Below are 26337 nucleotides of genomic sequence, written 5' to 3' on the forward strand. Positions count from 1 at the left end.
TCTGTTTGAACAACTTTAAACATCTTGAAAAAAATCTCAAATAGCACAGATAAGCTGCTACAAGAGGCCACTATTACCTATTTATTGAGCTGTACTATATGGTAAGTCAAGAAAGGCATGTCTGCTCAGCTGAGAATTTATGAATGTTTGGTGAATTTAACTATGCATGGACTCTAAACAAGTTCTTTATGTAACTGTTCTATTGAAAATTGATGGATGGCTAAATGCTCTTTCAATACAAAGCATGAGAGCAACATGCTGTGATCACTGAAAGATGTCCAGTATTTTGGCACAAACACTGCCAGGCATGGGCTACAATGAATGACAGTGCTGATGTAAAACTAAAGAGGCAAACCACAGACATGCAGGCAGACAGTTCACCAGACTGTAACTAATGAAACCTTTGGGTTCAGTCTGAGCCACTGCAAGAGTATTGGGTCTAAGGCGAAATACAGACTGACTACGTTGTCAGATCTATTTGAAAATAAGTATGCTGGAGCATATGTCCATTTTGCAATTACAAAAAATGAACACAAACACCCCCTACTCTTTTATAATCCTTTTAGAGCAACAGGTTTCCTTTGGGGCTAAGCAATGCTGAAATCTGAGATTGTTTTCCATGTTTTCACTCCAGGCTTCTTCAACAATATAACTAAACTGCTATGCATTATTCCCAGTAAAACCTTTTCTTAAGTTACACTTAATCACAGCTTTAAACAGTAGAGAGCTGTCTCATTTCCTAAGCATAGGGGTAAGACATAGTAAATTTCCCCCATGATCAATGTTTTATTTACCTCTCTTCCTAGCACTAGACAAAAACTGTAATACCAAACAGTAAGACCAGGACTCCACCACATAGTGAAATAAAAACAAACAGTACACTACAGGACCTTTTTAAAAGTTCATTTTTATTAATTGAAAAGAAAAAAGAAAAACAAAATAAAACAGAAAAAAAGCTCAAAAATGGGGAAAAAAAAAAAAAAAAAAACCAAAACAAAAAAAACCATGAACAAAAAACAATGCATCATTAGTTCAGAGAAGGTGAGACATTTAAATAGGAAGGATTGGTTCTATGTAGACACTGGTGCAGATGACATCTGGGGCAGGGTGCAGGACAGGGCTGAGGGCAGGGCTGGAGGCAGGAGCTCAGACATGATCTCTCACGGCGCCTGCCATGCAGGCCAAAGCAGCAGGCCGGAGACACTGACACACCAGAGAAAAAGGCACTAATCCAGAGAGAAAAAAGAAACTACAAACCACAAAACAAAAACAAACCTCACAAGACATGGAGTCAAAAGGCTGACACAAAAAGTGCTCAAAACACACAAGACCGGGGAAGTTAGCTCAGTATATCTGATATATCTACTGTTCACGTAAAAAGACACACTCACTCTCTCTCTCTCCCTCCATATGGTCACTCATACTAGTTTTACTGTTGCCAGTTTGGGTCTGGCAAATGCATATAAATGATCAACATCTCAAGATTTTAAATCTTATGGTTAAAATCTGTATACGTGCCTGTGCATATAGTTTCATATGTATTCATACATCATATATATATATATAGTTGACACCATAAATAGGCTCGCCTCTGCAATCACGAGCATTTGTGTGGTTCAGAATCTCCGACCTTACTTCCCTCATGTTTATTTCTAAGGTCTAAAGTCAGCTACATTCATGGCCCAAGAAGAACAGTGGCTGCAAGAAAACACCTTGGCTTAAAATGGTGTTTGGCCTCATTATATGATTTCACATTAAACAAACTCCTGCAGGGTAAATGGCTCTTACTTGCATGTCACTTAATGGCAGTGTTCTGATGAACGGTTAAATTCAAGAGTATGCAGCTCTAAAACTAAAAAGAAATGATTTCAAATGGAATATGCGATTTAAATATTATGCATTTTTATCTGAGCAATCTCAGATATAATTCATAAAAATTATACTGATGATTCAGCATGTCCCAGAGCACTCGGTTTAAAAAAAAACAAAAAAAACCAAAACAAAAAAAAAACCAACAACACAAAACATAATTTACAACTGGAAAAAAGGTATGGAAAGGTAAATCAGACAAACATACAAATATATAATATATATATTCTTAAAAAACTGATTCTCTCTATAGGTGTTTTTTCCCCCCCTCTTTCTTTTACACAGCCCAAAGTTGATGTACAATGCTCTTGTATCCATGATTTCAGACTTTGTATGTAGCACAAAACAGCCTTAGAATTTTGTGTTATGAAGTGATTAAAACATGCATCCAAAAATTAATGAAAGAAAGGGGGAAAAAAAAAACGCACTACAAGGGGGCCAAAAGCAGCAGGGTGGACGCAGACACAGAATCATCGTGTTGTTTTTCAACTTGTGTGGTGTTGTTGCACTATACTTAGACTCAACTCACTGACCCAGCAAATGACTGAGGCCCAGCTGAAATCGTTCATGGTGATGCAAACAACCATTCTCAGGAATCAACGTTGACTTTGCCCAGACATCACTGGAGAGGTGGAATGTCCACTTTCCACAGATTTTTCTTCATCTTCTTTTCAGCTTTCCATTCACCGGGAAATTCGTGACACATTAGGTATGGGCATGATGGGGCTTTAGGGATGGCCGTGATGGGGGCTAGGGGTGCGTGCGTGCATGGTGGTGGTGGGGACTTGTTTTTACATGTTCCGATTGACAGGTGTGACGTAGTTGCGTGGGAACATGCCTGTCTGGCCATGGCATGCACCCTTCCACCAGTTGGGGTCGGAGTTGTCCAGGACCTGGATGAAATCTCCACGCCGGAAGCCCAGTTCCCCATCCTCCTGAGGGTCAAAGTCAAACAGGGCCTGGACATATGTAGGATGCTGCCAATACAACAGAAACAATGTCAGTCAGGATATCCAAATGCAACATCTTTTATATAATTTCCATTTTAAACCAGAATACTAAATTAAATTTCTTTGCAGTGTATTTTTTTTAAAGAGAATATTCCTCTGAAAAGCTCTCTGATCACTCAGGTACCACACTTTGTGTTTCTAGCTCATTTATTAGATTAGTCCCAGTGTTGCCTGCATGCCAAGAAACATCTTCAGAATCCTCCAATGTTTTTATGCTCTTCAGACAAAGTCCAGTGTGATTACTATAACTTATGGGTCTGAGGCAAAAGTGGCCCATACTGATCAACTTCACCCTTCTGTACCCTACCACACTTGACACTGCTGAGCCACTCACCTGAGGCACCTGCTCAATGTCTCGTAGAAAGATCTGCTGGTTTCGAGAGACAGAGGTGGAACGGTGATAATCCACCAGCTCGTTGAGGGAGTTAAACTTCACCACCCAGAGGAAGTACTTCCCCGCTCCATCACGCAACACCTTGAAGTGCTGCACGTCATTCCCAAACCTACAGGGACAAGGAGGGACAAAACGTAAGTATGTGCAGCTTATGCATGACCCAGACGAGGAAGGCAGATATGGGCTGGAACAAACACTCACACACCCTCAACCCTTTATGTAGTTATTTAACAAAAAAAGTGACAGCATAGTACATGCAAGTTCGAGACCTTGCCAGTTCTATTGATACTCAGTGTCTGCTCAAAGCGCACCCTGAAGACTCCAGTTATAATGACATGAAATAATGTGGTAATGAAATTTGAAGTGTGTCTATCTGCAAGTAATGTTAATGGTGAAGTGACTATCTTGGTTCACACAAATGCTCAAACAAGGCTGATGAGAGGAGGAGACGCAGTCTGTGCACCAGTGGATGAACTTGCAATGGACTAAAACTGGTAATACAATGATGGCAATCAAGAGTTGTTTTGCACAGGGAACTGCACATTAAATGCAAGAGCAGCCTCACAGGGAGCAAGTAGAAGGAAACACACACACACACACACACACACACACACACACACACACGTGAGTGAATGAAAGAGAGGAGGCACTGAGGGCTTGATATGTGCCTCAAGTGTGGCTGTGGTGAAGTGACCACTAGAGGTCAGTGAAAGGCCTACAGACAATGGGACTGAGGGACAGGGCAAAGGCCGAACTCAAAAGATATAAAACAAATACAAAAAGAAATATAGGTCAACCATAACTGAACACCCTCTGAACTTTGATGATTGTGCAAATCTGAGAAAACCCAAGATATCATAAGTGTTACGTGGATACGGTCATCTACAAAGATGAAGATCAGCAAAAAAAAAAAAAAAAGTGAAAGCAGAAGAGTAAAAAGCAGAAAAATGCGATAATTGTGAAAGCTGAGAGTGCAGTGGGGCCTGATCACTCACTTGACAGACAGGGAGAAGTCTCCAGGTGCACTTTCACTCTCTCTGATGAGGAAAGCGCCGTCATGCCTCTGTTTGTTCAGCATCTCCTCTGCTCTGGCCCGAGGAATTCTCCCAAAGAACCACCTGCATACCGCATACCCCCCACGCCCAACAAACACACATTAACAGCATGCACCCTACATTACAGCATTAGAGCAGAGGAACTATCCTTTGAACCAGCAGAACACAGTCCCCTGCATGCACACCCACACACTGAACGACAAGCTGCTTTTGTTCAACTGTTACTGAACACTTAGCTGGATGGCTCAGGACGAACCCATTTCTGCCATTCTTGCTGTGCGTTCATTTCTATGAAAGCAATGCTGCCTAAGCTCATGAAGTGATGCTGTGATCAGAAGTAAATTTAAGTTTCCAGCTAAGCAGCCAGGAGGGCAGGCAGCAGGTGGAGAGAGGAAGATCTCAGAGCAGAGGGGACATCTGGAGAGCTCACAGACGTCCAGCAAAAAACAAATAAAAGAGATAACATTAACAAAGAAGAAAACACTAATACAAAAAAATGACCAAAGTGCTAGGGGAGAGGGGATAAGGACAGAGAGGACATAAGTGTGAAGCAGCTGGCAGAGCAAGCAGCTGGGCTGGGCTACATTTCAGAGCAGCTGAACGATGAAGCGATAGTCTGATATTCTGCGGGTTGGTCCCTTATGGAACAAAGAGGCTCAAAATAGCATGAGGACCCTTCAGTTCCCTGTCTGATAAACTAGTAGACGCTAGTAGATGCTACAGTACTGATTGTAGATTACAATAAATAGATAAAGAAGCTTGAATATCTTTCTTGAGCAATATAAGGATATTTTTGGATACCTCTTTATAGACAGACAATGTAAACAATTCAATAAGATGATTACATCATATCAGGCTACTGAACATGGTAGTCTATGAGGTTGGATCATTGGTGTCTCAACTCTCCAATGATGTCACAATCTTCTAAGACAATCAGACCTTGCCTCCTGGCAACACAGACAGCTGTCTTCCTCTCTCTTTAGATGGCCCATCTTGAACAGAGACTCAAACATTTAAAGCATGATGAGTACGTACGGTCACCGTCGCCAGCTGCTGCCCTGTGTGATTACACACATTTCTCTCGCGAGGGCAGATAAGCGACACCTCTTTAACCCTAGAGCCACAACAGTGTTACACGGCCCCGTCACAATCGCCCAATGCATAGCACCCTCTTAGCTGTTACTCTCCTTTGCGTAAAACTGCTGCTGAACATCGCTCACTATGCAAAAACCACACAAACGGCTGCCCAGCAGAGGAAGGCTAGGGGTTCCCCCTCGGTCATCTTCCTTTGAGGATGTGTTGTGCTGCCAGTGACGCACGGAGGCCATTATTCAAGTATGTCTGAAAGTGGTGGCAGGGAGTGAGAGCCAGCCTCAGAGCTGACCTGCAGGCCACCAGCCCAAGGGACGACATCAAATTTAAAAGAAGGCAATTTCTGAAATACAGAAGTAAGCAGTGCAAATCATTTCCAGCAGATAAAGGAGGGCATCTCTGCAGCAACATGAGCGCATCCTCCTCCTGCCCCCTTATGCGTGGGTAACAGCTTTCATTTTGGATGCTTCGCACACACAACTAAAACAGAGCATGCTCTGAGAAGCTGCCATGGAATGTTAATGCACCCACTGATTGACTGCATTATGCCACTTGAACATTTCAGAAGCATACTGTGTGACCCAAAACAGTGAAACGAAAATTCAAACGGTAATTCACCTTGACCCATGTGCAGCCCATCTAAAGGAACAGAGAACCATGAAGTGAGAGTGTTCAACTTTGTTGAATGTGGGTGGTGGTGTGATCTTAAATCTGGATGAACCACACACCCCTGCTGTTCACAGCTGTGAGCCCTCCATCAGAGCAGGTGCTCATGTGGCCAGCTCTGCTCAACTGCTCAACGCTGAACTGTCAGCCTCAATTCAGCCCTGCCGCTTGTCTCGCAGCTTAAGAGAAAGCACAGAACAGAGGTGCTCAGAAGGCTACTATGCTAGCTGGTACACAAAAGAAAAGTTCAGATGCTCTCTCCAGCTGTTCTCTCAGGAGTCAGGTGCATGGCTGCAAAGCAGAAGGTCAGGCGAAGGAGTGAAAGAGCACCGTTGCAAGCCATACTCACGGGTGTGCTTTCATTTCTATGTAGTTCTTAGGGATGAAGCCGTCTTTGCCGTTCAGCTCTGCCTTATACCAGTTCTGGTCACATTCTTCATTTAATACCTGCATTTAGAAGAAAAGGTAATTATGGTTAGGTTGATGCAGAAACAGAAAGAATAATCACTTGATGAAAGCATTTTTCAGCTAGGCTTGGTTACTGAAACAATACCTGAACAACAAGAACAAAGACAAGAGATTGACCCATTTAAGTATTAGAAAACGATGCACTTAAAAATGCATGAATAAACCACACGCAGTACTACCCAATGTGTGTTTTATGCATGGGTAATGCTTGAACAGAGAACAGGCTAATTAAAGTTCTCAGCTATGTGCTTCAGCAATCTGAGCATGCAGTGATACATGAGTGCACGTGTGACTGTACAAAGTGCAGATGATGGGTGACACTGTCAGATTGGTTAACAACCAGTTTCAGTTTAACTGGGTTTCTGACTCATACTTCTTAGGGAATATACCACTAAAGACCATCAGAACACTCTTCTGTCAGTAAGTGTGGAAAAAATGTCAATAGGACTCAAGAAATCATTTATGTTTGTGTCCATTATAGGTTACTTGTCGTGTGCATAGTAATGACTGATACTGTTAGTTTGTATGTTGAGGGTGTGTTTTAACAATATTGCAGCAGACTCACCATGTTGCTGAAAAACTACCATTATAGCATCCTTGAATGGAATAACACTGAGTGTAATCGGCTGGTATATTCATGATTAGATGTACTCAGAAATAAAGGCAAAGCCAAAGGAATCAGCCCTGCTGTGTAGGAAGAGGAAGTCAGAACTGTGAAGAGAGGGGTCATCACTACTCATGTGAACTCTGACAAGATTCTGGAGCCAGAATTTACCTAGGTTTGACATCAATAGCTGATATGGCAGGAGACCTAATTCATGAATCAAATAGATTACATAAACCTATTCTTACATACTTTTATCTGGTTTTCCATTTATTATTTGGGTTAAAATAGATACAAATTTTCCTTTTTGAACAATATTCTAATGTAAATAAGAACAGCACCAAAAGAGGGATAGAGGAAATGGACAAGGCAACATCCTTCCTGTGCTACAGGCATTCACTGGACAGAGAGAGAGGGAGAGTGAGAGAGAGAGAGTGCACAAATATGAAAGAGCACAAGAGAATGAAAGATGATAGAGGTATCTTCTTTGGTGTTGGAATTAGAAAAGGTCCATAGATTAATCAGTTCTAAATAAATATCAAACTCCAACGTTTAAACTAGTTAATCCAATTTATGACTCGGCTCCAATTGTTAGCACTCGGGAGTGGGGTCTCACACATTCATCAGGAGATGAAACCTCTTGTCAAGTAACTCAGTAGACCAAGACCCAGAAGGGTGACAACGTAGTAGCCGACCCACAGCCCCCATGTGACCCCTTAAAGACAGTGGGGCACGGAAATGAGAAGCTCCTTCACAGTTAACACCTTGGCACTCCACTAGGCTGAGATGCAAAAGCAAGATTTCCAGCAGCCCAGAGGCTTACATGCCTCGCCAGAAAAACCTCCATCCCACCGGCTGGCTTCCCCCCCCCGTCAGCTAACAAAACTGATTTCCTTCTTTTGTCTCAGAAATGCAGACAATCTGGCATTACTGAGAGTGCGATGGAGTGTAGGTGGTGAGCCCGAGTGGAATGGGAGAACTCTTGCCGAGTGTCAACACCCAGCTTCACACTGCCACAAGGAGGGAGGGAGAGATGCATCTTCTCTGCTTAGGGAGACTATCGATTTCTTAGGTAAACAGCTGTTAAGGAAGCTTGTCCCCAGCGTCTATTTGAAGGTTTACGAAGCCTGATCACTTGGTGTGCTTCTCTACAGAATGCAAGCAGACACCAAAAGAAACTGTCCACTCACTGGCTCCACTAAACAGCCAAAGCAGCAGATGCACATCAATTATTCCAGGAGCAAACAAGCAGCAACAAGGGCGGGGTGGGGGGTCGGGAGGTGCGGCTGGGGTTTGGATGATGCTGAAAAACAGACTGAGTGCTTCACTTAAAACATACTTAGTTAATGAGGAAGGCTCCACTCTAATCCACTTACAACACAAAGTGACCATCTGGCCTGAAACAGAGACAGCTACTAACATTGACCCAGACTGGGAGGAAAAATTAGTGCAGATAAAGTTTGATTTTTTTTTTTTTGTATAGTTAAACCGCAGCAAAATTTTTGAAGCCAATAAAAAGTACAGGCAGATTTGCAGTTGACCAATGTATTAAACATCATTCAGTTTTTGCTCATCATATGGGTTGAAACTAGAGATGACATGATACCAGTTTTTGTGATACCGATCCGACATCTTGCATTAGAAATGTCAATGATACCAATCCAATATTGTTTCAGTAAAAACCACAGTACTGTAGTTTGGGTTAATTGTTTTGTGAGAGATGTATTATACATGCTGTTTTACAGATATCATGGATGGATATGATGAAAAAAACCACACAACACCCCCCCAAAAAACCCCACACAAAAGCCTGTTTCCAAGCATAAAACATTTAACATTTTCCCCCCTTCAATTTCCTTACAGTCAATGTGTCTCTTACTAAGATTTTTACTACCTTGATCACCACCTACTTGGTTCTCAGCTTTACTGTATACACTCAACACACACACACACACACACACAGGTTGCCTCAGCTCAGTACGGCTATAACACTTACTCCTGAAATTTACACTATAGATCTTCATTTTTTCTTATTACTGAATGCAACTGTAATTCCACATCAACGTAATAATGACCTAATAACTGTTCTTGTGAATAGGCATTAAGTGTGCATACAGAGAGACTACCAGTACTATCAGTACACAGCCTCCCCCCCACCTTTTTTCCATGCTGTTTGAAAATACTAAAGCCATCATTTAATTAACTTGGTGAATTTAGAGAAGGTGAGTACTTTAGTTTGGTTAGCATTTCTCCTCTCCGGCTGTCTGTCAGGTTTGTGCTCCTGCTTCTACTTTTTCCGATCCTGAATCTCCTTTACTTCATGGACAAACTGGAAACGTCATTGTTTTTTAAGAACAGATTAAACACGTCACTGCTGATCACTGATATGGCAGTGAACACTGCTAACACACTCGTCTTCTTTAAATGTTCTCACTAGAAGGCAGGTAGCCTGTTCCCCACACTGTGTTATCAAAACGATAGCTATGGAAATTACACGTGTGAGAGTGCATGGATATTTACATTTGAATCTAATAGTTTTTAATCACTAATAGGAAGAAAATGCTACAGTTAAACTCTACAGCAGTGTATAAACTGCTTAAATTAGCCCAACTGTTATCAAGTGACTTGCTAAAATTAACCTGGCTGTTATCACATGTGCTGTGTTGCAATGATTGGATTTGTGATGGTATCTGATCGGTTTCCTTAAACATTTCTTCACAGATATCTGATCCAGCATTTTGGCCATCATCTGCTCGGTGAATTGTCTATTTCCAGATGGTACTGTCCAATTTATCAGGCTGAATTAACAATCACTCAATGTCATTAATAGCACTGGACAACCAGAAACAGAAGGCAGATGAATAGATTCCAAAAACTCATTAGTACATCAAAGTTCATAACATTATTTTTCTAAAGACAAAAAAACAAAAAAACCCAAAACAAAACACCACCACATAACATAAAAGCTCATGTCTATAATTCATGTATCTATTCTTCTTAAACTTTAGTACAAAATTATATCTCCATTTGATAAAGGAGGAGCAGAAAAAAAAAAGAACCAGTCTTGAACTGGTTCACATGGCATCAGGGGCTAGTATGAAAGCAGCATTATTTGATGTATGACAGTCACATTTCTGAAATGTCTTGGCCTCCTCTAGATGGTGGCAAGCTCAGTCAGTAATGAGATTGCCTCTTTGAGGTGGGAAATTACCTGCAAGGGGAACCCAACAGTCTTATAAACTACACAACTGTATGCTATTAGTTACCCCAAATAAGAATACTGTAATGGTTACTTTAGAAGAAATAGAACCTTAAAAGTTGAACATGGACATTCTTGAAATATCTCAGGACAACTCAAACTATTGAATGCGTATGCTATATCTAGCTTGTGCCAATAAATATATAGCCCATGTTCCCTCTGCTGAAGTATTTTGCTAATAAAAGGGGATAAACAAGGGACAAACATGCAGTGATTGCCCGAGGCAGGAATAAACAGCCAGCCAATTGCTTGCTGAATGGCTGTGGCTTTCATAACAAGACACTTTCAGTCTACTCAACTTCACAGTGAAACTGCAAGACTACATGAGACAGCCAGAGGTAAAGTATTTGGGTCTAAAAATACTGTATCCATGTATGAATTGCACAGCATAGAAAGAATGAAGACAGAGAAAAGCACCAGTTTTGTTTTTTCTCTAAACACCAGAACACCGATGATCTCACTACCTTTAAGCACCGAGTCCAGTTGGACATTAATATACTTCTGCTTTTGTACTGATAGACAGCTGAGACAGAGAATTACATCATCTCTCAAATGGAACATGACAGGCATGATTATTAATAGGTATTGTAAATGTACGTGCTCAAGAACTACACTACTACAATAAATCATTACTTTAAGATAGCCTGACAGCATGTTGACTCAGTCCAGCTACATGGAGTCTTACACCACTGGTTGATCCTGGAACTGGAGAAGCTTCAGGTGGAACAATGCCCACAAGCTTATCGTTTTATTTTTACACAAACATGGAACATGTTAAAGCTGACTGATAATGTGTGAGGACATGCAAATATGGATTTAAAAAAAAGCCAAGAACTGAACAAATAAACACTATAACATTTCAAAAAGTGAATGCTAAGGTTTATTGCTGGGATATTCCTTTACTGAGAAAGCATACCATTACCATAAAAAGTCTACAAAAAAGTGGCCAAAGAGATGAATATCCAACACAAATAATCACAACAGCTGTACAAATATGTATTGTCATGATGACCACTATAAAGGCCTTTAGAAGAGTTATGTGAATCTGGGGAGCCGTTTCACACACACACACACACACACACACACAGCAACATCAACACTCCAATCCATGGCTCAACAAAAGGCTTCCTCAGTATTGCCACAACATAATGAACAGTAATGTTCACTAAACAAGGCTCACAGTCATTGCAACTAGTCCTTTAACAATACTGCCAGTGTGCAAGTTAGTACCAGGCACTCTGGGCTTTGGCTGCTGGTAAATTGGAGGAGAGCCCTATAAGCAGCACCAAAGGCTATAAATTATGGCTTCATATCTTCGCTGATGTAGCCACCCACAGGAAACATGACAAAGCCAATTAAAAAAAAAAAAAAAGAAGAACACTTTAAAAGGAAGAAACAAGAAAAAGGTGTGAGCACCCAGCCATGAGGTGGATCAAAAATCCAACACCCATTACATAAAGCATGCAGCGCTCAAACTACATAGACTGAGAATCCTGTTTATCAAAGAAATAGATTCTGGTCAAGACCCTGTTGCAGAGAGAAGTGTTCTGAATGTGAAAAGTATTGAAAAGCCATTTATGTAATAAAACAAATAACCTCGTGTGCCATGGTGAATTTACATAGAACTCAACATGGCACACATGGGACTTTCTCCAACACACTAGAGAACAGATTAACATGTGTAATAAATTACCACAGTAATTAGCTCAGAGCAGAACCAACCCCAACATGAGACCATCTGCCTCATCCCAGCCTCTAGGCTTGCCCTAGAGATGACCGGTGAGCTGGAACTCCAGTGACCATAACAAGCAAGCAAATGATAACCAAGGGAATCCAATTCAAGGCACTGCTAGACTAGAGCTAGACATTACATGCATGGAATAAAGGACAGCTAACAATAAATAAAATCAAATCCCTCTCTCACACATTTCAGCAATGGGAAAGTAGTCAGGTCATAATAAAGAGACTTACACAAGACACCAGATAATTGTATGTGGTAAAATATAATGTAAACACGACCGTAGTGTTTAAGATACTGTTAATATATTAAAATGTAATTGATATTACATTACATCAGCTCTATATAGCTAGCAAATTACATTTCACATTCAATTAGCTGACGCTTTTATCCAAAGCGACTTATAATTATGACTGAGTACAACTCGAGCAATTGAGGGTTAAGGGCCTTGCTCAGGGGCCCAACAGTGGCAACTTGGCAGTGATGTGGCTTGAACTCAAAACCTTACAAATACAAGTCAAGTACCTTAACCACTGAACTACCAATCAATCATTGAGCAAAAATGCCTCTTCTGGGCTGACTAGGTGGTCAGGCAGTAAAAGAAGGAACAGCGCAATGACGACACAGTAGTTACTTAAATTGGGTCCAAGTGAATGAACTAAAGAACGCAAAGTCAGACTTCATAAAGGGGATGCGGGCCTTAATGGTAATAATGGAGGTGCTGTTCTCAAGAGGCCCCTTTATAAGGAAATGCTCTTTGCATTTGCGCTTTATCTCGGAGCGTCAGTCAGCCCTGCGATGACCACGCTTAATTACTGTAGTATCCCTGTGGAGCAGCAGTCAGGGGGCATGCAAAGAATTACTGCAATTATCCACACTCGACCTTGATTAGAGTTAAGTGACAATCTCACACTTCCACATGCAAGGAATCAGGAGGTTTTTGCTAATTGGAGTTCCATCAGAAATACAAACAAGTATTTCACAAGGGTTTACTGATGGTACTGAGATGACTTGAGAAAACATGGTTGATGTTGAAGGAAAAAAAATGAACTTAAGTCAGGATTTGAGAAAATATGACAAGAGTTGTTCATACTATGCTAATGATGGCCAGCCATTTAGGCAAACAAAGTACACAGCATAATCCCAAAACACACTGTCAACAGGAAAGAAAAAAAGGACTGCACACTGTGATAAACACCACAGAAAAATACATGAAACAGCATTAGCAAGGAAACGCAACAAGTTTGTAAAAAGAGTAAAACATTTTCCTAAAAAGACTTGGAGGACTAGTAGGAAAACATGAACAGCAGTCAAAGAGGCAGGGCCAAGCATTTATATTAGCAGATTGAGTTCAAGTCCCTCAAGGGGCACAGTATTCAGATTAGTTTCTGAAAAACTAGAGATGACACCAATATTTTCATGCAATGACCACAATGCCAATACGCATCAGCAATAAGAGTCTGATGCATTCCAGCCAAAGCTTGTTTGCTCCAACAGCTCAGGACACTGGCTCTAACACAGCCGTTTCAGTTCATGAAGAGGATTAACTAGGTGAGGAACTGACTTTCTACTTCATGAAAGTGCATTAATCAAGATTTGTGTGTTAAAGCCGGTATCAGAAGGGAAGTTTATTGTTTACATTTTAATATAATTACCTTTGTTGTACATCTTCAACCATGTTCAACCAATACAGAGAATCCACATAAGAAATCTGAATGCAAATAAAAGGTATGAAACATGAATAACAAATTCCTCTAAAAGGTGATTGCATCATGCTGAGGCTCAGGTTTAGGCTCTTTGCATTTGCATTTTTTTGGGAGGCTGAATATTTCTTCTTAGGAGGTTGAAACCATTGTGGAAGGGGCTGCTGTGGCTTGCTCTATCAGATCCATCCATCTTACTATGGCAGCAACAAGGGTGGGACAGGTGCTGCCTACAACGTATGACAACTGACAATGATCACAGAGCTCTGGGCCATGTCAATTCCCAGTTTAGAATCAGGGCATTAGGAAACATGTGCCAAGTGTGCTCAGACCACAATTTTCCTGCTCTCCCTCGCTCTGCCACCAACCAATCCCATCAGGGTTTCTTTAATCCCTGTGTTTATGACCGTAATTAATGCAGAAGCTGCTTTACAACTGGTAGCATGGGTTACGGTAATGAGCTCACAAGCCGTTGACTGCAGCGAGAGGGAGAGCAGCTCCTATCAGCTCTAGCTCAAACAAATCCCAAACAGAAAGCAGTAATGTTACAAGTAGGGGAGTCGGAAGTCTCTGTGGGAACATGAGAAAAGGCATCAGACAGCATGGAGTATTGCAAAGTCACTCCCAATGAGACGCAGGGCATAGAGGAAGCAAGCGCCTGAGCACGAACAGCAGCTGCTTGCGGAGTCACGACACCTTTCAGTGGGGACGGACAAGTGTCTCACTGCAGAGCTAATTAATGACCCTGATGAGAATGGCAGCCTGGGAGAGTTTGTGTGATGAGATGATCAGGCAGACAGCTATCCAAACCGCATCTGTTTGCAAAGCCTCTGTGCACAGCATGTTGCTTTTTACCTTGCAGCAATACACCTACCCTTGATGTGGAAGGCATGGCATTATGCCACTGGACCCAATCACTCAGTAGGCATCCATATACATTTTCAGTTCATGCTCATTTCTATTACATGAAGGCTCCCTCTTTTCCTATAAGGTAGTTTCATGACTTTACATGAACACACTTTACAAATGACTAACTGCAGACAGTGGTGTCCAGTTTTTTGATAATACTCTGCTAGTACAGCAGACACTGAGCTAGTGCAGCACAGCACTTTCATTATTTAGATTATTTAGGGTCTGAAGGAAATACTAAATCTGTAAACACAAACAAAATGCATGAGAATTTGAAGTTGCATTACTCCAGTTTTCATATTGAGGCAAGCTTGGCATTTTGAGAAGGGATTTTATAAGATCAGACATTAGTTAACTGCAGTACAAGAATAGCTCATCAGTGATGCATAGAGTATGTACATACATGAAATAGATTAATTGAGGCATGCTGTATCAATACAAAACCAACTCACTGTATTAATAACAGGAAGACGATTAAACATGCTCTGATGACACTCCAGCGCTGTAAAAATGGGCCAAAAATGACAACTATTCCTTAAAAAAAAAAAACCCCAAAAAAACAAAAAACCAGAACAGGTTAGAACTATTCAAATATTCAGCACAGCAAGAGACATAGCTAGCCAACTGTACAGGTATATTTATTTAAAAAAAACCCTTATTTTTTCCTTGACTTGAAAGGGAAAATAATCAAACCACTTGCAGTGCATGAAGCTTTTGTCTCTATCCTCCAATATAATTCCCTCCTATTTAGTCAGTACAGTAGCCTATATTTGTTTTTTGTTTAAATAAATTTAATGCACATAACTCAGAGAAATGTGACAATGTTTTACCCTGGGGGATAATTTAATAAAGTACTATTAAAAATGGAAAACTAGGCTACTTAGATTATTGATGCTAAAACTCCCAAAACACTAGATAGCTAGCATTAAAAATATGTTAGCATATATCGGACCATACTCATTTGGGTGCATATTTTCGAGATGTTGCTAGTGCTCGAATGGCAAGGTAACTGTTACTTACAACTTTATCGTGAGGTTCCACAAGTTTGCTGTCTACCAACCAAAATTACGCACACTGTAGTCAAGCAGTGAATTCTCTGCCATTTTTACCAGCTATTGTTGAATTATTCTCTTCTTTCAGCTTAACCTACATTTCATTTTCAATCTATGAAAGTGACATTGCGTGATTCCTGTCCATCATACAGTGCATTCCATGCAACGGCCGAGGCCCATAAGAGAACTCCCAAGGCAGACAATCCATGGCTGGAGCTTTAAAAATTTGCTTAAATAATCGAATTTAGAATATTCGTTGACAGCAGTATGATGCATACTGCAAACACAGACAAAACACCTCGTGTGCAGTTATACAGTGACTGTATTTGATTTAAGCACATAGACCTGGTGGAAAGTTAATGCTGCATTTAACTGAAACTCCAAGTTCCTCTTGCTCTTGATCCCTCTCCCTCACACACAGCCTCAGAAATGCCAGGAATTAAAATCAATCATTGATCATTAAAGAAGTGGTAGTAAATACGAGTGGAGAGCACTGCTTGGGCAGGGCTAATCTCCGACAACTAAAAAAAGGTCAACTAACCAGAAAGGGGAACTTGAGACATGTCCAACTGTGCATTATGAATGAATACCTGCCTCCTCTGGACAAGTGGAATGAGCTAAGGTTAATGAAATGGACCTGTAAACAAGGGGAGAGAAACTGAAAGACAACAGGGAGAGAGTGTGCGTAGACAGAGCACTTCAGAGTCACTGAAGCGGATGGAACTAAACTCTGCTCGAAGGCTTACGACATGCGCTCCACTACAGCGCCATGGAGACAGGAAGTTGCTGGGGGTGGAAGAGGCACCAAACAGGAAGTGAGAACAAAGTGGTGTCAAGGGCGGCTGCAAACTCTCAGGCGCGCATATCGACAGGTTGCTGCTACGTGCGCTTAGCCTCCCTTCCAGCTCATGAACTCTTATGCCTGTTAGCATCAGGAGGTGGAGTGGAGAAGTGACGTCCTTAGCCACCCTATGCAATAACAAATGTGATTAAACGGGAGAGTGAAAATAAGACTCCTGTTGCCTTACTACATCGATGAGTCAGGGAAATATGGTGGTCAAATATTGACAAAAATAAAACCACTGTTAAAGAAGCTGGCCCAACGAACCCACACTGATGTTGGCAGTTAATCTGCTGGGGCAAGAAATGATGGCACATACATGCACAAACACAGCCTTAACACGTAACAGAGAAAGAAACTTGGGCAGGGGAAGTTAAAACAAATTAAGCACCATGGTTACTAATGCCTAGGAAGATTTGAGTAGTAAATCAGGGTCACTAATGACTAGGAAAATTTGACTATTTTTTAGATGAGAAGCTCAAATTCAAAATGCAAATTCACACATTCCACCTCACCTAATCATGGCAATCAGTGAATATCATGTGCTTTTTTTTGACAGGTCAGCTAAAATTCAACAGGACAGAAATTAGCTCCTTCTCCTTTTTCTTTCTCTAGCATGATTCAAAAGCACAAGACCTCTTTGCTTACACTAAGCATTTTGTGGTGCAAGATTGAGCTTGAGTATTTCCAATATGCGTCACACCACTCTCTTCATAAATCAAGCAAGCTTGGCAGCAGTAAAGTTTATTTTAATGAATCTGGAAAAGGGATTTTATAATAACACACAGAAGCTAAGTGCAGTATCAGTACTGTTGATTGAGTTCATTCCATTATGTTATGCAAGTAAATTTAATTGCTGGTTTGTTTTAAACCTTAAACAGAGCCCATAAGAACCATGAATAACCATGTCTTTCTCTGTGCACATTTAAAATCAGTACATAACACATGAAACTGTGTGCAGCCTCAAGACAGTGTCAGCTGGCATATGTTGGTATACAGCCTGATGGCTTATGGAGGATAATGGATTACATCCCTCCAACTCACTGCCAGGCTATTAGAACCGCAGGCTCAGTTAAAAAGACAGCTTGGATTTCTGAGGGCTACTGACCAGTATTTCTCTTTTCACAGACGTGATATAAAATGTTTTATTACAAGGGGAAAAAAAAAAAGAAAAAAAAAATCACAAAATAAACAAAACCAATCAGAAATGTTAACTTTCTTTTGGGTCATATCCATATAAAAAAAAAGCAACAGCATTAGCTGTCACTCAAACATCACAAATTAGAGATGTAAAAGAGAGAAAGCAGCAGCTAGCTGTGTCTGCTTAATATAACCAATATCACCAAATCATCTTACAACAGGGGAAAAGCACAAAAACAGCTGTAAGTATAACCCAGAGGCTGAGTTGAAGACTGCAGATTTTAGAACCTGCCTCCCACCACAACACACACGTGATTCTAGAGAACACACACACACACACACACACACGCGCAATCAGTACCTTACAATGGCATTAAAGTTTACTAAACAGACCTAGGACACCCTAGCATTTCCACATAAAGCCTTTTGATTTTAGCAGGAAGTAAAGTATACTCTGATAGAATTGCCAGTGTGAACACCTCTTGGTTAGGTCAGAGATGACCTAACTGGATTGCTGCTTAAGGAAATTAAGATTGAAAAATGCAGTCAATTCCTGGAAAAATCCAGTAGTTGCACACAAAAGACAAAAGCAAGGATTTGCATATCAGTGCTGTCACACGATTAACTCAAGAGGGAGAAAAATTCCACGCCCACTGGAAAACCTCCATGCCCAGAGTCTGAGCCTTGTCTTCGCATCCACTGGCAAGCACGCTAAAATTACAGTTTATGTAAATCGCAAGCTTTCACAAGTTGAGCGAAGCGGAACAGTCAGGGAAATTACAGTACAATGAGGACTTCATTCAAAATGCATTTATATATTCATATGCAAAATAAATAATAATATAAAGACACCCATACACCAGAAGCTGTAAATACTATAAATAAAACCAAGATACTTGCCTGTGAGCTAGGTGAGACAACAAAAGCTAATTCAAGAATCAAATTAATTTTAGAACATACACACACCAAGATATTCAAGGCACTAGCAGAATGTTTGTACAGAATTTGATTAAACTTCTATGGAAAACTGAAGACAGACACTTAATGCTGAGAAGACACTTTAAAAGTATCTTTTTTTGTGGACGTGAGGAACTAAACATCTTATTCAGCAAGTATGTGCCAGCATTCCATGTTCTCAAAATTCACTGTATGAGCTTAAAGAACAAAATATTGTTTTCCGACAGTGCTGAACATGCACTTAATAAAACCACCCTAGGATCATTTAGGATTAAACCATGAATAAAACCAGTCAATGAACGAGTCATTCTTTTTTTAAAAATCACCAACACTGGATGCGTTAATGCACACACTGTTGCATACTGTTAGAGCCTCATCAAAACACAAGTCAGTCCTGGTTTAAGAAGCTGAAGCCTGGCTGGTCTTTAGCTGGTATGAGGACTCCCACCTACCATTACAACAAAAGACCTACTATTACAATTTCCCCAACAGCACAGATACTCTAGTGCATTACATTTACTGAGCACCTTACTGGGCTGCCCTCTGTGTAAATGAGACATTAAGAGCTTTAGGGAGTGCTCTGACCATATCAGATGTGCAGAATTTAGCTACTGGGTTTTCGAGGATGACAATTACATTCTTATTCATATTGCAGAACATAGCTGGCACACACTGCAGAAAGTATTTAGCCAGCCATCAGTCTGATATGTTGCAGTCACACTAGACATTGGGCAGAACATGCAGGGCAAAAGTTTCACTAACAGAAGTCAGCAAATTTTGACCAAAGTGTGGATAAGTACAGCTTCGAGCAAAGATTTCAAACAATTCATATAATACAGTTCATGGTGAACAGAGTGGCTGTATTTGGTACAGAGGAAGGAGTGAACAGGATAGACAGTAACTTAGAAAAATGCTGATCAAAAAGGATCCTTATCAAAATGACAATGTGAGATAACTGAAATGGCTGTCCATCACAAAGAGGGATTTTTGTAAAGTTTTTTTTTGTTATTATACATACACACGCACACACACACATATATATATATATATATATATATATATATATATACACACACACACACACACATATATATATATATAAAAACTCTTAAAGAATGAATGACTTTAATTGCACATGCACTACTGTGCACACAGAGTCCGGGGAATAATGATGCGTGAGACACTTTTTTTCCAGGAAAAAGGATACAGCCATACATGTAACAACAGGAAGGTTTTCTCCCAACAGCACAGTTCTCCACATCATTTGTGCTTATGACCCTTGGGGTGTAATCTGACTGGCTCTCTCACTTCAAAGGCAGAAAAGATGAATAAATGAAGCAAGTTCTGTGAATCAGACTCTCACCAGGCCCTTAGGGTTAGAATTAAGTGAGAGTCAAAATAGGTCAAGGCAAGGGCAGCTGCTCTTTCAATAAAAAGCAATGAACCTTGAAGATGTTTTGAGACTCATGGCCACTGAAATAAACCAAGGAACATGAACAAAGCTAATTCAAACCATCCAACTCTTAGTAAATTGTAACAAAAGGTGTTGTCATAGCTGTACTGAAGAACAGTGATGATAGAAATTGAAGACTATACTTATCACGCGACATGACATACAACTCTAAATTCCGAAGGAGGGGGGGGCGAGGTGAAGACAAACAAACAGACAAGAGCACCGATATTTAATTGTGCATGTTAAAAGCAAGGTATAGATGAGCGGCATTAGTCAGAATGGGATATTAAGGCACTTAGCCTTTGTGTGATCAAAAAAAGGTCAAACCCTAAACCAGAAGAGCAGTGATGGCTGGCTGTGTTACATGCTCGTGTGCTATTCTACCAGCGTTACCGAAGTTTTGCAAAGCAGGAAGTTAAAAGGAAGCAATAACACCAGTGCCTGTATCTTTAGGCTTCAGCTACTGCTGCCATATTTATCAAAAGCACAAAAGCAACTCGTGCTATACTTATTATAGTAACACTCATACAAGCAACCATGTCCCAGAATCCTAAGAAATTCTATACAAGTGTACATGTTCTTTAGGACCGAATACAACATATTTAAAAGCAGACATTATAAACATACAGCTGCTTTGTAACTTCATGTTGACTAACATGAAGCTGCTGGTGCCAAATGTTTCCTCATGCAAGGTAAATTACACTCGTCCAGAACACCACACCAGTGTGTAATGGGATATGTTCTTCACAACTCTCATAAATCTTGATGTATGCTGAGAAGCAGCAGCCACGCACTGCCCAATAGCAAGGTGTGAGGTCACAAAAGACACCGAAGCTGCTGTGAAGCCATACTAATTCAGCATGACCATAGCATGCTTCATTCTGCTGGCATGACTTGACAAGTAATATGGTTTTATTTTAAAAAAAGCAAAATAATGAATCAGTGCGTATGGTGTTGCTCTTTTGTGGGTTTTCTTGCCAACCGCTGCTGTCAGCTTACATTAAGTTAAATCGGATGAGCTCGTGGCAGGGTGTGGTGTGTCTCATGGACCAGCACTGTAAATTGTTTTAAATTTAGGCTACAATGGCACTTTTAGTAACATGAGCTCAGTTCTTGGAAAAAACTAACAGGCAGCTTGAGCTCTTCATGTGAAAGAAGGTAAAGAGGAACTGGTGTCACAAACATCCTTGAGCATTCATACAAAGAAGCAGAAATTTTAAAGGCATGTCTATTGATGAAAAATGTATTCCATGCTTAATCTAAGTAAATTCTAATTAGCTGTTTTGTCTGGTGAAGTGGGCTAATACTACATATAACAGGGCACACGAAAAAGGTAAATCAATGTTTCCTCCATTGGATGAAATAGCAGCCTAGCCTGCAAGTGATATCTAGTGAAGGCAAAGAAATTCATAGCACTTTCTCTCCCCTTGTACACAGATTTAATAAACAGCGCTACTTTGCTCCATTCAAGGGCCGGTCCACCCTTTTTACTTATTACTAAATCGGTTTTGGATTCAGAGGGAAGGAAATGTAAGAGTTTAATGCCCTTTTAAATATGTCTACAGGTTCCAACTTCAGCGAGGAATATTAGCTGTATAATGCTCCACTTCTTTCATGAAAAATTTTGATGGACAGAGGTACCATGATTGGGATGGGGGTACTTTAATATGATTCACTTTAGATCGTATTCAAAGTTTATATCTTGGAACAAGTGAAATAATACTTTACATGAGACATTAAAATAAATCTACTTTTGGCCTGTGGGAATAATAAACACTCCTACATATTTGCTGCTGCAAACCACTTCCTGCATTTGCACACCCATCCATAAAGTACTTTGCAAGATAAATGCTCCTTGAAATTGATATATTTAGGTTTTTATAAAGCCAATAATCATGCAGTTTTCTTTTTAAATGCCAAGATTCATGTACTCACACAGAGAAGGATGACATTCATAGTGAAAAAAAATAAATTCAAGCAATCTATATAAATTAGATGCCAATAAATACAGAAAATATATTTTCTGAGAGTATTATTTAGAAACTAAAAGTAGTGATATTTAAACACTCTCAGAGATTTGTATAGAAAACTCCCCACAAGGGAAGCACTAATACAGACTTTAATTTACTAAATTATAACCCTGATTTGACCTAAACATAAGTATCAAGGGGATACATTTTATATGTGCCAAAGAAACATCCGGCCATCAGTTCAAAAAGGTAAAGGATACATGTCGGATATGCAACCTTCTTTTAAAAACTGTAAATATGTCATTTTACAAAACGGATCTGTACATTCTGTACTTATATATACACACACAACCATATACATTGTACATTATGTATATAAACATAATATACATATATTGTACATACATTTTTAATATATTTTTGTACATACATACATACATACATACATACATTTTATATATATATATTTTTTCCCCCTCTATGTACCCCTGTTTTCTTTTTCCTCAGTTTGGACAGAGCACTCTCCACCATTTCACCGCGAGTTATACTGTGTATGACTATGTATGTGACAAATAAACCAAACTTAAACTTAAAAATTTCTCATGATGTTCAATGAGAAGGATTAAAACGGCTGTATTTAAATCTCGGGTTTGTAATGCAGCGAAAACCCCTTCCTCTGTCTGGCTTTAGCATGCAGCCCATGGGAGGCAGCCTGAAGTCTTTCTAGGCAGACGTCATTTCTGTTCAAGCAGTGTAATGACATGCAGCCTGAAGGGACAACCAAATTACCACTCACTATGGTGAAGACAAGAGCACTCATAAGGACATAAAAGAAGAGAGACTACGCATTGAAAGACCACTGTTCAGTTTCTCTGTGATTTCAACATGCACCACAGACATGATGAGTAACAGACTGATTTACATTTTAGCGAGACTATCAAGAAACTACTCGTGTCAGAATTTAAAGATGCAGTTAAAACAACAAAGTTATGCCAAACTGTTCTACTTTCAGGTGTGTAAAACTATTTACTGTTTTAGTTCACCAAAAAAATGAAGTTAACGGAAAGAAATGAAGACTACACCAGCAATCCCCATTACACTCACCAGATGTCTGTTGCGAGATTGTGTTCAAATAGAGTTTTAAACTTCTCCTTTAAAAGAATCCAAACATGTCCCTGAAGCTGGCTTTTTATACAATGGGTATGGCAAAAACTCTTCTTTCTTAAAATGTGGAAATCTGCCAAATGCATGGTTACCCAGTACTCTTACTGTTCACTACCAACACAGAACCTCATACTTTATAAAAAGTTAAGAGAATTAAATACCAGACCAATGCTATTAAAATGGAATAAAAACAAAAAAACAAAAACAAAAAAACCCTTAGAAAATATAAAAAAGGGAAACAAGCCAGTTTTTGCTGACTATGGATGGGCTTTAGGGGTACAGCAGAAGTACATGTAACTTAAGAGCAGAGAGGCTGAAAGACATTCAGACATTTGGGCAAAATGATGGGTCTGCAGCAGACAAAGTTCATAAATCACTATATATTGCTGCACTTATTACACTTCAATTGTCATTGAGAATTTAAAAAGAATTAATTACCTTTAGGATCTCCCCACGTTTAAAACTCAGCTCATCATCTGCCGTTGCTTTGAAATCATACTTGGCTATGGCCTCCATGATTCAGCGTGATACCAATGTGACTAACTACAGCAGAGCAGTCGAAAAGGTCTTGGGATTTTTCAGTTTAGTCCCTGTGGACAACTGAATAAAAACAATGAGGACTCAAGAGTGAACACAGGGTTAGGTCCAGAGTACTACGATCTTTGGCTCTGAATCTCTTCTCCGTCTTTGACCCGTGTCTCACAGTCTCAATCCTCGCATAAAGGTCACAGTGAGATGCCTGCAAACAAAAGAAACACGTAAAAAATGCTGGCATGGAACACTTTCATACTGAAGCTAAAATCGATGGCACTGGGTTTAACCTAGAATGTTCAATGGACCGCGCCCACGATACGGCTTGGTGTTAAAAGCAAACGCTCCCCGTAAAGAGGAAGGAAACCCGTCTGTTTGACATTTCCAAGGACCAATGGCATTCTGGAACTACTACATATAACCCAATAAGGTGCCGGTAAAGAGAACAGCGGCCCAATAATAGAGGAGAAAATCAACAGAAATATCCGATTGGCTGTGGCGAGCTCGGCGTTGGACCAATAGTTGACCAGAAGCGCACAAGCTAAAAGGAAAGAAAAAGTACGATGACGACATGGCGCATATGCACATGCACAAAGCAATTAGGCTTGGCACAAGCAATAAAACATTCCTCAAAACCCTAACCCTAGAACAAACTCGAACAGTTGCACCACGCGAGGTCATCCGGCGAAATTACTCAAGTAATGCATTCAACTAATGCAACTTTTACTGTCATCAGATCTACAGTACGAAGTAAATACTCGCTCGTGCTAAAAAAAAAAAAAGCCAGCCAGCTGACTGTTAACTAGCTGGCTGGCCTATTTAGGACACTTACCGTTGTGCCCCAGGACGAATTACGTTATAATAGCTAGCTAGTTAACGCCAGCTAGGTTAATAAGCGAACTTTAAAGCGTCACGGAAACTTGACAGTTATACACGAAACATCTGTATACGCAGACCAGTATGCCAGAATATAACTTGTTAGATTTTGCCATTTGATATAGCGTTATAAAACATACTAACCAAATTTATTTTTCTTTCGTTAACTAGCTACCAAGCTAAACTGCTCAGTTGCCTTTTGCATTAGCTATATAGAAATTGTCCGAGTCAGGCGGTCGGGTCATATAATAACGAGCTAGCTGATGTGATGAGTAACGTTAGCTAACCTAGCTAGCTATCTTAGATTTGTTTAGCTAGCTACATTACGACATAGTTCTTTGTTCTATAAAAATCGATCGTTTGCCTTTAGCTTTGTTACGTGATATTGATTGGAATTAATATATTCTATGCCGAAGTATTGTATGTTAACCTAGAACAACGATGCTATCACACGCTAGCTAGCTAGATCCGACCAACCAAGAAGCTAAAGTTAATCAGTTAATCCTACCAAGATAGTTTAGCTAGCTAGTTAACACAAATTGAGGGATAAGACGAACGAACAAGTAGCTAGGTAGCAAAACCGGACGCCTTTGGGTTTATTAGCATTTGCGGCACAAAAAGTGATCATATAGTGTGAATGCTTTGACATCTTTGGCAACAAACCAGTCAGCTAGCTAACAGCGAGCTATCGTTAGACGACACAAGTGGGCCCTTGTAATTGCCAACTTGTTTTGCTAACACTAACCTCGCTAGCTAGCTTAGCTTAGACATAAAACAACATTTCGTGTTTTGGCAGGTTGTCTACGAGAAACAAAATAAAGTTATGCTCACCCTCATTAAATGGCCTTACTTTTCTTTATTTCACTTTAGGCTCTATTACAAATAGAGCCTTAATTTCCCAGTACACTGGCTACCGAAGTCTTTTACCGTAATCAATCTTTGGCCAGACGCTTGTTTGGTTTGGTAGTTTGAAGTATGTTTCCGCTTCCTCCGGAGATTTGCTGTCCACTTACATGGATTCCGTGTGCCCTCTAGTGGACGGATTTTGTTACTAGCTAACGTTCCAATCATGAGTTAACGATTGGAAGTTACTAGAAAAAAAGCTAAATATGTGAAAGCAGTGCATTATTTACATAAAATGAACCGCGCTGCGCTAAGCAAAGTATTATGTATGATATAAAGTTTTGTTGAAATATTTTCATCCTTACGGGAATGTTGTCTTCTATCTTACAGTGGTGAAAAACACCATCTGCTCTGGATTCCCATGCTAGCTTTAGATGTTTTGAGTATTTCTACTGAGTTTTTAAACAGCACAGGACAGTTAATTAAATGATAATTTAACAGTAGGATTGATATGGATAAGGTATGCATAGTATATTAGATGATGTGCGATTTCCATAGGAAAGTCTATGCCAGGCTATTGGAATGGAGACACTGTCCAGTTGTCAACCCTTAGACTCAAGAGTAACAATGCAGATTCTGTCCTGGCCATGGAATGATGGACCAGTTCTTTAACTAGAGATGTGAGGGGGTATGGGAGTTTGCCACTTCAGTATAAATGCAGTGGTAGCCCAGGGGTTATGGTA

The 26337-nt window shown here is 40.1% G+C and overlaps 1 protein-coding gene across 1 annotated transcript; it reads right to left on the reverse strand.

Annotated features, from left to right (window-relative positions):
- Positions 1-963: 963 nt before the first annotated feature.
- Positions 964-25712, reverse strand: grb2b (growth factor receptor-bound protein 2b). Its single transcript, XM_035531165.1, has 6 exons — positions 25583-25712; positions 23783-24083; positions 6436-6533; positions 4269-4391; positions 3214-3382; positions 964-2846 (listed from the first exon to the last, which is right to left on the reverse strand). Exons 2-6 carry the CDS (start codon positions 23858-23860, stop codon positions 2661-2663), a joined length of 654 nt encoding a protein of 217 aa, XP_035387058.1. The 5' UTR covers positions 23861-24083; positions 25583-25712; the 3' UTR covers positions 964-2660.
- Between the last annotated feature and the right edge of the window lie 625 nt (positions 25713-26337).

Source organism: Electrophorus electricus, chromosome 1, assembly GCF_013358815.1.
Source record: "Electrophorus electricus isolate fEleEle1 chromosome 1, fEleEle1.pri, whole genome shotgun sequence".
Classification (NCBI taxonomy): Eukaryota; Metazoa; Chordata; class Actinopteri; order Gymnotiformes; family Gymnotidae; genus Electrophorus; species Electrophorus electricus.